The sequence below is a fragment of the Typopeltis vanoorti genome, chromosome 25 (assembly GCF_054136105.1).
Source record: "Typopeltis vanoorti isolate ZY-2024b chromosome 25, IOZ_Tvanoo_1.0, whole genome shotgun sequence".
Lineage (NCBI taxonomy): Eukaryota > Metazoa > Arthropoda > Arachnida > Uropygi > Thelyphonidae > Typopeltis > Typopeltis vanoorti.
Window position 1 is genome coordinate 56,487,703 of NC_143573.1, and position 14,115 is coordinate 56,501,817.

General features: G+C 36.4%; 1 protein-coding gene across 1 annotated transcript in view; it reads right to left on the reverse strand.

Moving 5' to 3' along the window:
- Nucleotides 1–14,115, reverse strand: part of LOC150092761 (CD9 antigen-like) — a 181,531-nt gene that overhangs the window by 48,484 nt on the left and 118,932 nt on the right. The window contains exon 4 of the mRNA XM_090414395.1: nucleotides 3,957–4,055. Within this exon, the coding sequence (XP_090270521.1) occupies nucleotides 3,957–4,055 (99 nt within the window). The remainder of the gene's footprint in view (nucleotides 1–3,956; nucleotides 4,056–14,115) is intronic.

Sequence of the window (14,115 nt, forward strand, 5' to 3'; positions counted from 1 at the left end):
TCTGGAAATTTCGTAATGTACTAGACAGCTTAATGGGATTTACAAATAAATTAACAATTCCCTTACATAATTCTTACTATTCTGACACAAAATTATTCTGCTTCTCATTTCAGTTTTACAGGAATAAATTTCAATATCTGGACTACACATTATCACATAACACAAGGAAATTTTTCATAATTATTAGCTGATGTGCAGGTATCTCCTTAATTAGTAATATTTATCATGTTAAATCCTGAATGAATGATCTCTTTGCAAGATTCCTTCATTCAGGATCTAACAAAGCCCCCCCCCCCTTTTTTTTTATAAAAAAGATTTTCTAATTTTCTAGAAAAACTCTTTTTGCTTCTCCCTCAATTCTCTGGGAATAAGCCTTCCATTCTTTCTGGCCCTCAGTGAGTATCTCAGCTCAGGTGACTGTATTGTTTCCTCATGACATGACTGAGTTTGCTCATTCCCATGATGAATATGCGGTGCTTCTTTTAAATGCAATTCTCCATTATTTTTATTCATAAATCTTGCACAATCAGTTAGTAAGTGTGCACCCTTTGTAGCAATTGCTAAATTCCAACACAATAAACCACTTATAGCTTTTCAAAGCATAAAAAGAAAACAGAGGACGTTTGCATAATCAAACTGCTGCTGACGTTGTATACTAACTTCATGTTTTCTGTACTTGTTCCGTCTCGGTCTGTTATAGGAACTTCTAGATCTATTAATTATCTCAATAGTTTACCCCGATTGTTCTCGGACAATCCTCTCCTAAATTTTGTTCTGTAACACCTTGGTCATTTGCTAATTTTACGCTTACTATTTGGTAAGTCTCAGATTGACTGTTCACTTCTGAAGTTGAAGCTAATTCAGAATCAATCTGGTCTGGATATCTTGAGACACTTCATTAACTCTATCAGTTACACGACAGTCACTTTTCTCTGCATTCTTTCTTTACAAGATCTCTCATTTCTATTTCTACCTTTAAATTTTTCGTTCCCTCTACTAAACTGTTTATTTCCCGTTAGGATTATCTCATTTCTAGAGAAGTTGCAAGAGAACTTGTACCTCTCTAGAAAGTTAGTTCCTAAAATTATCTTAATGTGTGGGCAAGATGTCCTAGAGAGGACCAACAACTCCTGCCAAACACACATGTTAAACTCAGGAAAGTATAATTTTACTCAGGTAAGTATAACCCTTTTTGTTGCACAAACTTTAGATGTCGATAACCCCGATAATCTGATCGGTCTCCTTAGATTTAGAAATGCCTTGCCATACATGGGATTTTATTCCTTGAAAATAATCTTCCGTTATGACAGAGGCCTGGGAACCAGTATCTAACAATATGTCACAATGTGATCCTTGAATCTTACCCTTAATTATAATTTTTGACCTTCCTTGTTGTTCACGATTTCTTTGTCTACCTTCATAATTATGAGGAGTTTGCCCAAATTTCAACTCATTTCTATTATTTCTCATGGAGGGTCTCCTATTACTAAAACAATTACGAGCTAAATGCCCAGTCTTGTTACAAAAAAATCTAGGAGGCCAGTGGCACACTCAGGGTTTAATCTTGGGGGGGGGGGGGGGGGGGGGGGGTTGAGTAGATGATTTGAGAATACACACAACACATTGCATACGACCTATGACTGAGCATCTGCAGTGATCACCAATACATGATACCCGTGATCTCTGGCCCAACTCGGGAAAAGTATCGCAAGTGCTACTTCGTTCGCCTTGCGTTCACAACGGCCATGATTCCCGAGAGCCAGAGGGTATTCCCCTTATGTGACCGCTAATTCATAAGTAGTATAGAAATAGAAGACACGACACAACATAAATAAAAAAATAAAGAATTTTAATTAGGAAAAGATTTTTGGAAAATTTTCTAGTATTTTTTCCTTTTTCTTTTGGGGGAGCCAGGGCCCCTTGGCCCCCTCCCTGGGTGCACCAATGTAGGAGGCTCCCTTTTGTCTCCTTGCTCATTATTTCTCTGTGATTGAGGTAGAGACACCTCGGGTTTCCGTTCTGTCACTGCCGCCAACTTTTGCATTAGATCATCCAGATGGTTCAACATAGGCTGTTGAAGTCTTTCTACTTCTAGTCTGATTAATTCGTTAGTCTTCTCTAGTTGAGGGATAGATTATTTTGAAGTCTTATCTGTGACTGCCACCAGCTGTTTCAGTACAGCATCAAGACGGTCCATTATGGGCTGTTGAAGTTGTTCAACTTCTTGTTTAACTATAGAGTGTACTTCTTCCATGTTTTTTAGCCCTACTTGTTTTGGGATGTTCAATTCATTTTCAGTCACTTGATCAGTGTTGACTGACCTTTCTCTTTCTCCCTCACTGTCCACTTGATCTTTAGTCTTCCCCTTACATGAGCTAGATTCCTTCTCAGTTTTGTTCTCATAGTTGGAATTATTCGCCTCTTTAATTACGTTAATATAGCTGGTAGTAGATGCGCGACGAATGTCTCCGAGCATCTGTTCCTTTTCTTTCCTCTCAGGATGTTCTACCTTTTCAGTGCATGCCCTGATCTTTAATGCTGTCTCTCTCTTCTTTGATCACATTGACAGGCCCAAGAACGCCTGTGGGACAAATATCTCCAAGCAGTTGCTCCCTCTGTTTTACTGCATTATAACATTCCTCTAAGTTTGATATATCCTTTCCGTATGGAGTCTCCTTAAGTTCTTGTTTCAATCCTGCCCTAAAGTGCTAGAAGACGACCCAGTTTAGGTGGTGCCTGTCTTTGTCCGAAACACTTAGTGTGTTGGCAAGATCTGACAACTTGTTATGGTAATTGGACACACTTTCTTTGTCCTTCTGTACCATTCTTTGGAGCTTCCACAGATTCGGTCCCATGTACCTTACCCTTGAGAACTGTGAAATAAGGACTTCTTTAAATTTAACAACTCCAGGTTTCTTTCAGAACCGGTGAGGAGTGAAAATAGGTCTTAGCCTTTCCAACTAGCTTGCTGCATAGCAGAATGAGCAGTTGGAATTCACTCCACCGACCAATCCTTCTCAATTCCTCAATGTACTCGAAGAATGCAACCACGTCATCAGATTCATCACCCGAAAACTGAGGGAATACCTGTTGGGGATTAATCGTTCTAAAAAACTCTGAGTCATCTAACTCTGAGCTTGTAGGTAGGGACATATCTGCATTCATCTTACAATTCAACACAATATTATTATTATTAAACAAGACCTCATGGAGTCAAAGACTCATCTAGGAGGTCCTTTTATCTCACACACATCTCATCATACCGGGTCTTAAAACATTCAAACTCCTTGCAGACACCACACTCTCAGGCAAGGCATTCCAATCATTCACAACTCTGCACGAAAAAAACCTGCTTCTCACTCCCCTACTCACACCCTCTTTATACAGTTTCCAGGGATGACCTCTGGTTCTCCCCTGATCTCCCACTATTCTCTGTAGAACTTCTCCACCATTGATCCTATAACAACCCCTTACCAACTTGTAGGTCTCTATCATATCTCCCCTCTTCCTTCTCTCCACTAGACTCTGCAAATTACATCTTTTCAATCTTTCCTCATACTCGACATTCCAGAGGTCAGAAACTACCTTAGTCAGTCACCTTTGGACCCTTTCCAACATCTCTTCATCCTTCTGAAAACCAGGTGACCAAATCTGGGCACAATAGTCCATGTGTGGCCTAATCAAAGCCTTATACAATGGAACAAGAATCTCCCTACTTCTACACATCAGTGTCCTCCTCATCATTCCCAGAAGTCTTTGTGTTGTCTTCACAATTTTGGCGATGTGTCCCCTAAATTTTAGATCCTTATATTGGCAAGTAGTTAGGAATGATTATACTCTAATGATGTTATTATATATATAGTGTTTAAATCTATTTTAATTATTAACTATTTGACATATTAAAAATACAGTATTTAAAAAAAGTTACAAATACTAAGGGAATTTCATATACTCACATCATGCTGCATAGCATTAATGGTTTTTGTCACATCATCTAGCATTCCATAATCTTTCTTAATCATATCTGTTACTTGTGTTTTGATGATATCTTTCAGCTGTATAAAAATAAATACACTATAAGCAATAATTTATCTTTAAGCTATAAAAAGACTAAGAAAACAAAACAGAAAAACTAAGAAAATACAGCATTCAAAATACAATTGGGGAGAGGGGAAGGAACTGAATGATAAAATGAAGATCTTCTAGAAAAGATGCTACTGGCTATAAGTACTTTAATTATTATAGAAAAACAAAGTGCATAAAAATGATATAATCTCTTACATAAACAAGATAACATACCATTGCTATTCTACAGAAAATCTGTAGAATAGCAATGGTATGTTGCATTTTTTTGCATGTTCCATTAAGGAACATGAGACATTCACCAGATAGCTTTTACAAGGCTTACTTTTAATATTTTAGATTACAAAGAGTAGATTACAAATTGCATGAAATTGTTTGAATTATATTTCATTTTGTAAACAATAAAAATCCCCATGAGGCTTGCGACTTGCAGGCACGGGCATGGCTAACCCAGGGTCCCAGAGCTAAGTATGATCTATTTCAAAGCTTTTGGTCATACTTTTCTCTAACTCTTCCACTTCCTGCTTCTACTCTCATAGTAACATTCTTCTTAATGAGGATTCTTTACTTAAAACTTTCCGTCTGTCTCTTTTCTTGCTTACTAACCCCAGGAGGAGGTCCTCCATTCTCCCTGAAGCTATTAGAGTACTCGAGGGCTAGGGTGTTTCCTCCTCTTTCAACTAACCACTAATAGTTATAGTAGTGGGCAGCAGCGCTACTTGTATTAACCTCCTGTAGCATACATGTTATAATACTGAGATGTGGAAGGCAAGGGGAAACCACCACATTACATTCCCAAGTAAAAGCAGCAATGGAAGTTAAAAATGAAATCGAGATTGGCGATGGAGCCTTCACTGCAGGAGTCATGCCCAGCAGGAGAAGTAACCAGGCTTCTCAGGTCGACAGCCAATGAAATCCTAGTAGTTATTCAAAAATGAAGACAAGAAATAAGCTGAATATTGGAACATAGAATGCAAAAACACTGCTGGAACTAGGTAAAATAGAAAATGTGAAAAAAGAAATGGAAAAACTTGAAATAGACATTCTGGGCATTAGTGAGACGAGATGAGAGAGGGACAGGGCGATTTCTGGAGTGGAGAATTTCAGATAATATATTCAGGACAAAAGAAGGGCGAGTCAGGTGTTGCAATAATGCTTCGTAAAAAAGTTAGAAAGTTAATCACTACAATAATTAACCATAGTGACAGAATCATGGTGATAAGCATTCAAAATGAACCAGTAAACTTCAATATTATAATGGTCTACATGCCAACATCACAACATAGCGATGAAGAAATAGAAGAAATTTATGAACAAATAGAAGAAATCTGGAGCAGCTTTAAAGACAGAGACAATACAATAATAATGGGAGATTGGAATGCTATAGTGGGAGAAGAGAGCAATGATAATGTTTCAGGAAGATTTGGTCTTGGACGTAGGAATGAAAGAGGAAAGCAATTAATAGAATTTTGTACACAAAAACAGTTAGTTATAGCAAATATACTATTTCAAGTTCCAAAAAGAAGAAGATACACCTGGAAAGCACCTGGGGATTCAAATAGATATTAAATAGATTATATATTGTCAAGAAAAGATACAGAAACCAAATAAAAAATTGCAAAAGCTATCCAGGTGCTAACATTAGTAGTGACCATAACCTTGTCTTAATGAAAACAGAACTGAAACATAGGAAACAAATCCAAAGATACAAACCAATAAGATGGAACCTTGAAAAATTAAAGAGTAAAGAAGTAAAGAGAGGATCCAAGAGGCAACTGATCATAACATTCCAGAAAACATAAATAATCAGAATAATATTGAAAACCAATGGAATATGATTAAAGAGTTAATTACAAATTCATCAAATCAATTATTGAAAAATGCCGAAAAAGAAAAAAGAAAACATTGGATAACAGATGAAATACTTGGCATTATGCATGAAAGAAGAAAATATAAAAATGCTGTTAAAGAAGAAGATGTGGCCAAATACAAATATCTTAAAAATCAAATTACAACAAAATATAGACAACCCAAAAAAGAATACCTGAAAGAACAGTGTAATAACATAGATGAATTATTTAAAAAAGAAAACATAGAGAAAGCCTATAAAGAAATTAACAAACTGACTTTCAAATTTAATAAGAACAGCAAAAACAATGCCATCAAAGATGAAAATGGAAAATTACTAATAGAATTTATCTGAGGATATATTAATGGAATGGAAGAATTATCTTGAAAATCTCTATAATGGGGGCGAACTTGATGTTGATATCAGCATAGAAAATCAAATTGAAGATAATCTAGGACCCCCAATAATGCGAGAAGAATTTGATAAAGCACTGTCTGAAATGAGTAACGGAAAAAGTCCAGGTGTAGACAATATTCCTATAGAACTGCTACAAAATCTAGGTGATGAGACAAAATCCTTACTCTATCAATTAATAGCCTAAATCTATAATAGAGGAGAAATACCAAAGGAGTTTATGAAATCAACCATAATACCAATACCAAAAAAGAATAATGCAAACAAATGCAGCCAATTTAGAACAATAGCTTTAATCCCACATGTTAGCAAAATTCTGCTAAAAATTATTCAAAATAGAATTTATTCAAAAATAGATTGTCTATTGGATGAAGACCAATTTGGATTCAGAAAGAATTAAGGAACAAGAGAGGCAATACTCTGTTTAAGAACAATAATAGAGAGAAGATTAGACTTTAGTCAAAAAACTTACATTTGCTTTCTTGATTTAGAGAAAGCATTTGATAAAGTAAACCAGCAAATACTCCTAAATTGTTAACTAACATCGGCATAGATTTGAGGGATAGGAAAATAATTTATCAAATTTACAAAAATCAAAATGGACGGATTAAAATCAATGATAATGAGAAAATAATAAATATAAGGAGTAGAATAAGATAAGGATGTATACTTTCACCACTTTTATTTAATTTATATATTGAAAAGGTCATTCAGGAAACTAAAGATAAAATAAATAGCGGCATAAAGATAAATGGTGAGCAAGTCATGTGTATAAGATTTGCTGATGACATAGCTCTTGTAGCAGAAAACAGAAGAACGTTAAAAACAATGCTAGAATTACTAAATAATAACCTTGAAAAATATAAAATGAAAATCAACACAAATAAGACTAAAATCATTGTTACAGGCAAATTCCTATCAATATAGAGCATATAGACATTAGCGGGGAACAAATAAAACAAGTGAAAAGCTTTAAATATTTAGGAAGCCTAATAACAGAAGATGGCAGAACAAGAGAAGACATAAGATCAAGAATAAACAACGCAAAAGCTCAATTCTCTAAGATGAAAAGCATTTTAACAGGAAACCTCAACCTACAATTGAAAAAAAAATTAGTAAAGACACTGATATGGAGCATTGCACTGTATGGATGTGAAACCTGGATTCTAGGCAGAGAAGATGTAAGAAGATTGGAGGCTTTTGAAATGTGGTGCTGGCACCGCATGAACAAAATAAAATGGACAGAAAAAAAATCGAACCAACAAGTCCTGAGAAAGATAAACGAAACAAGAACTCTAATTAAATCGATAAAAATTAGAAGGGATAGATGGTTTGGACATATACTTCAACATGATGGACTTGTGAAAAGAATAACTGAAGGCAAAATAGAGGGGAAAAGAAAAAGAGGCAGACCAAGGAAAAGCATTCTTGACCAAGTGAAAGACAGCACAGGTTTGAGGAGTTACCAGGAGGTTAAGAAGAAAGCCAATGACAGAGCAGAATGGAGGAAATTGCTGCTGAGCTACCAGTCCCAAGACTGATGCAACTGATAATGATGATGAAACAATAAAACATTTCTTACTGTTTTTGATTACCTCTATGTGATGACTGAGATTCTGATATATACAACTGTATTATGATTGACAAAAATAATTAATCCTTTTCAACCTTCTATGGTTGTTCATGATTAAATAATGTCTACTTGATGTTACAGTATTCTAGGTATAAAAACGTATGTTTAATTTTTTAAAAAATTTAAAAACAATTCCATCCTTTCCATGAATGGCTTCCTCAATTACAAGAGCATTGAATGACAATTTTGCAATCATCATTTTAATGTGAATATCAGAAATTGCATAAAACTAAATAAACAGAGAAAACAGACAACTTACTAATAAAAATATTAGAGAACAAGTTTAGTAAAGTACCTCCCATAGCCTATTCATGACATTAAATTACTTTATCAGTAATTTAACAAGATTGTAAGATCATGTGAAATGTTAAGAAATCATCCGAACCTGAACTGATCAGACTGAACACCAATATCCAAATTTTGGGAAGTGATCACTATTAAATGTTCATAGTTTTTTTTTTAATTAATTAATAATTATTTTATATATAAGTATGTAGACTTTTGCTAGTTCGTGAGTATGTAACTAAGAGTTTATAAGGCAGAACACCAGAATAAGATGATATTTATTTATTTTAAATGACAACACAATGTTTCATTTCATCCTAATTGCACAAGATTTCTTCAGGTGTAAACATAAGCTAGTAAACAAAACAGTAAGGATTAACAAAGGTGATGGCTGTTATGTAGTTACAGAAGAGACTAATGTTATTTTAAAATATTTCTAATGGTTCAGAATGCTGTGCGTGTTTATGCATTCATGTACACATGTTGGCTAATGAAGGTCAGGATGTACTCAGACAATTAATACTTTTTTTTATTTTTTATTTTTTTAAATCTACACAACTTACTAATAATTGTTCCTTTGAATTCTAATAGAGTAATATGATATACTTCAGCTGTGACAAGAACAGAGCTTACGCATGATTTATAACTCAATATTTTGATTCATCTTTTGAATGTAGTTAATGGTCTATCTCAATGACAATGTCCACGCAACATTGGATTTTTGAATAAATCCTATATAATTTTATTTCTTGTGTCTTCTGACACAAGAAATAAGAAAAGCTTCATTGACTATGTCATTGTTGATAGTGATATCATCATCATGCTGGTTCAGGATACAAGAGTGCAAAGAGGATTTGAAATTGGAAGTGACCATTACTTAGCACTAAGCAGGATAAAAATGGATTTTACATTGAAAAGAACAGTATGTAAGAAAGTTTTAAAAAGAATTAAAGTTGAGCAGCTTTTACAGGTAAACTGTAGACTCGACTATACAAACTTATTAAAGAAAGAATGAAACAGTTTGAAAAAAGCACTAAACCTTGGAGATTCAGTGGCAAACTGAAGAAAGCATTGATAGATTCAGCTAAATTATTTGTCATGTTGAAGAAACATCAGGATCAACTTTAGAGTAAAACTGCTAAATTTCATCCTGTTAAAAAAAAAAAAATACCTAAAATTTTTTTTAAAATGCAGCTGCATAATGAGCACTCATACTAGGAAGATATGTGGTGAAGTTGGCTGCAAGGATAGAAAAAAGCAAAGATGGTAACAGTGACATGGAAACTGAAGATAAGGATATCCTAGATGTCTGGGGTAATTACTTTGAAAGACTATTAAATGCAACAGGCATTGACAGAACCATAGTAGAAAATTTGCAAGAGAAAATCAAACGTCGTCAAAAACTTTGTGCGCAAACATTGTTTGCTTACACTTGGAGAAAGGATTAAACCAAGAATGTAATTTCTTGGCATCTTTAATTTATAACAAGTATAGAAATACCAGCTGACGTGGTTGGATGAGTGGTTAGCATATCTGCTAACCACTCATCAGGTTAGCATCTGGCTGCAGGTTAGCATATCTGCTAACCTGCAGCCTCTGGCTGGAGGTTCAAATCCCACCTAGGGCATGGACGTTTGTGATCGTCCTTCCTTTTATGGAAAAGGGCATCTGTGACCCTACCACTTCTACTATCAACTGTAGTTGGCCCCCTGCTGAGGGCCATAAAACTAATCAAGAAACCAATAAACAAGGAGTCCAGCAGCACCCACAGCAGTGTACTGGTCAGGGGGGGGGGGCCAATCCAGGCACCAGCTAAGGTATTCAAAAAAAAAAAAAACTGACAATGCACTGATGTTTCTTTATACAAATGCCAGGAGCATTAGATATAAAGGAAATGAACTGGTGGCATTGATAGCCCCCAACCTGTCCAAAGACCATTGGGATCAGTGAATTCAAACATGGTTGACAGAAGATGATGCCCTGCCTGAAATAGAAAAGCAGCATACTTCAGCAGGATAGGAAGGGCAAACGAGGTGGTGGAGTATTATTTATGATAAGTGAGTTATGTCCTCTGTGGATGGAGAAAGGGAAATGGTACTGATGGTTTTGAGAGCATATGGTATAAGGTGGAGGTGGGTAAGACAGGATATTTAGTGAAATGTTGCTATAACCCAGGAAATACAGAGGGTGGAGAGTAGGAGATGTTTAGGTACCTGAGGTTGGCAATTGCAAAACAATTAATGCGGTTATGATTTACAATATTTACAACAGTATATACTGAGAAGAAGAAAACAGTATATAGCAGTAAGGAAATGGAATTTCTGGAATTCTTAAGGTACAAATGTGTTAGCCAATATGGAGCAGAAGGAATGAGGTTCAAGAGTTTTGGATTTGGTCATAGCATCAGAGGATCTGATTGTACTGAAATGTCATCCCTGTCTGATAGATATCAGAGAGTTGCATGTGAGGGAGCAGTGTCAAGGAAGAAGCTCACAAGTGGGGTTCCACAGGGCTCAGTACTGAAACCTGTATTGTTTAACCTTTATATTAATGACAGTGTCAACAGATTACAGGGAGATATTCAGTTGTTTACAGATAATGTAAAGCTGGACAGAACAAAGGAATAGGGATCTCAATTTCATGCAACTAAATGTTAAGTGTTGAGTGATGATTGATAGGAATTTAAAGTTTACGGGCATATTGCAAAAGTGGTGAAGGTAACCAAGATGATTGCTGTAATACCGAGGACACCGACTAGCAGAAATAGAAGAGTGGTGATTCTGTTGTATAAAACCTTGATCAAGCTACATCTGGATTATTGTGCTCAAATCTGTTCTCCAGGATTTGAAGAAGATAATTCATCTTGGAGAGCATGCAGAAGTGAATAAAAAAAAATGATATCAGAACTGTATAATGCTAGTGTGGATGGACTGCAGAGTTTGGTGGATAGAAAATGAATAAGTAATGTTATTTATTATTTTGTGACACCTCCAAGGAGTCCAAAGACTCATTGAGGGAGGGCACTTACTCTACAACTCTCTATCTCCATCATCTACACCAATGTTTCTCAAACTTCAGATATCAGCATACTCCCTTCTTAAATTTTCATTATTACCAAGTACCCCCTTATCAAATAATAAATAAATAAATAAAGCATATTTCATTGTAAATGTCTATAAATGATATATAATACTGGATTTATTGGACCATGGTTTTGATAAACATTTATACATAATCATTGACTAGTTTCGCCAGCTGTGTGTGTGTCTCGCTTTATCAAAACGAGAAAGGTTATACTAATATTAAGAAGGAAATGGAATTTCTGGAATTCTTAAGGTACAAATGTCTTAGCCAATATGGAGCAGAAGGAACACAAGGTTCAAGAGTTTTGGATTTATAATATTAGTATATACATAATATTAAGGTTATACTAATATTATGAAGCCTTTTAACATCAGAGTTGTTTTTAAACCTACCATAACTACACGACAGTTATTAAGATTCCCTAAGGATAGCATCGCTTTCTACAAATATGCAGGTGTTTACAGCATACTGTGTACGTGTGGACTGACTTACATAGGCCAAACTTCACAAAGCCTAGAAATCCGAAAGAAGGAACATGTCAGAGATGTCAATAATAATACAACAGACACCTCAGGGTTAGCACATTATTTCTCAACTTCAAACCATTCAATAGATTGGGACAACAGCTCCATGCCATACATCGAAGAGGATTACAGATGTAGAACCTTTAAAGAAGCTGCAGTAGTCCTATGGACAGGAGATAATCTCAATAGAAATCAAGGAATAATATTAAAAGACATATGGAAAATCCTATTAAATTCATTAAGTTTAGCAGAACTAAATTACGCAAAAAAATTATAAAACGCAACTTAATAACAATGACTAAGTGTTCACGTTTTACGCATGCTCTCCAATTTGTTTAACTGTTTTTTTAAGTCGTTACTGTATTCTTTTGTTTTTGCATTTAATATTAGTATAACCTTTAGCCCAGCCACTGGGGAGGGCAAGTTAGCCCATCTTGGTGCCGGTCCCAAGCCCGGATAAATGGGGAGAGTTGGCGTCAGGAAGAGCATCTGGCTGTAAAAAAACATGCCAAAACCAGGGATGAAATGCCAAATAACAGAGAAAGGATAATGGATAGGGCATGCCCACAGAACTGTGCATCATCCTCGGGCAAAGCGCAGTTCTGTTGCCCAAGGACTGTGAGAAGTGGGCTTGGGCTACCGAACCAAGGATGGGTTCGGCTAAAGAAGCGAGTCCAACAGAAAGAGAGAGAGAGAGTGTGTGTGTGTGTGTGTAAAGTAAGAATCGAGTCACTGAATGTGGGTACAATGAATGAGAAGAGTAGGGAGATAGTAGACATGATGAGAAGGAAGCTGAAGATCTTGTGCGTGCAGGAGACAAGTTGGAAGGGCAATAAAGCAAAGGAGCTAGCGGAGGGATATAAACTGTTTTACAGCGGGGTGAATGAGAATGGAAGAAACGGAGTTGGAATCATCATTGACAAGGAGCTGAAGGGTAGAGTATGCGAGGTGTGCCGGAAGAACAATCGGATTATGAGTGTTAAGTTTGAGATTGGAGGAAGCATGGCTGTAATAGTGTGTGGATACACTCCCCAAGTAGGTTGTGATGAGGAAGAGAAAGAGGCATTCTGGAGAGAACTAGACCAGGTAGTAATGGGAATCCCTGATGGTGAGAGAGTGATCGTTGGAGCAGACCTGAATAGGCATATAGGAAGGCGACGAAGTGGTGAAGAAAGGGTGCATGGGGGTTGGAGTAGTAGTGAAAGAAATGAAGAAAGTAAAAAAATCAAAGAGCATGCTGTGGCCTTTGACCTGGCTATAGCTAACATGTGGTTTAAGAAGAGAGTTGGACACCTGATAACTCATAACAGTGGGGATAGGATGAGTCAAATTGACTATATTATGTGCAGAAGGAAACATCTGAAGGAGTTGAAAAACCGTAAAGTGATTAACGGAGAAAATGTAGCAGCACAGCACAGGTTGGTTGTGGTAGACTGTGATATAAAAGGGGAAAAGAAGAATAGACGGAAGTGGCGGAAAGATAGGAAAATAAAGTGGTAATTGGAAGAAGAAGGTCAAAGCAATGGCCCAAGGTTTAAAGAAAAGGTATTGGAAGGAATGAAGTTACCAGAGGATGTGGAAGAATGGTGGGACGTAAATAGTCGGAATATTAGAAAAATTGGAGAAGAGGTGCTCGGTATAACATCAGGAAAGGGGCTGCCCGAGGATAAGGAGGCATGGTGATGGAATGAGGAGGTACAGTTGGAGATTAGGGAAAAGAAAGATTCAAAGAAAAAATGGGACATGACTAGAACCAGAGCTGACAAGGAGGCATATAGATTGGTGAAGAAAAGTGCAAAGAGAGCTGTAGCAAGGGCAAAGGCAGTTGAAGAGGTTTATGAAGTACTGGAGAGAAACGGTGGTGAAGCTAAGTTATTGAGAATAGTGAAAGCTAGAGATAAGGCCTCAAGAGACATAACATCAGTTAAGCAGATAAAGGACGACACAGGAGTAGTACTACAAGAGGAGGACAAAATCAGAGGAAGATGGGAAGAATATTTTTGTAAACTACTAAATGAGGAGAATCCAAGAGAGAGGTGTGAGGATGGAGAGGCAAATGAAGGATCGGTGCAGGACATAAGCAGAGAGGAAGTGTATTGGGCACTGAGAAAAATGAAAAATGGAAAGGCTGTGGGGGCGAACCAGATACCTGGAGAAGTGTGCAGAAGCTCGGGCAACGAGGGTGTAGACATGTTATGGGATCTGATGAGGAAAATAGCCCAACAGGAAAAGCATTCTCGTCC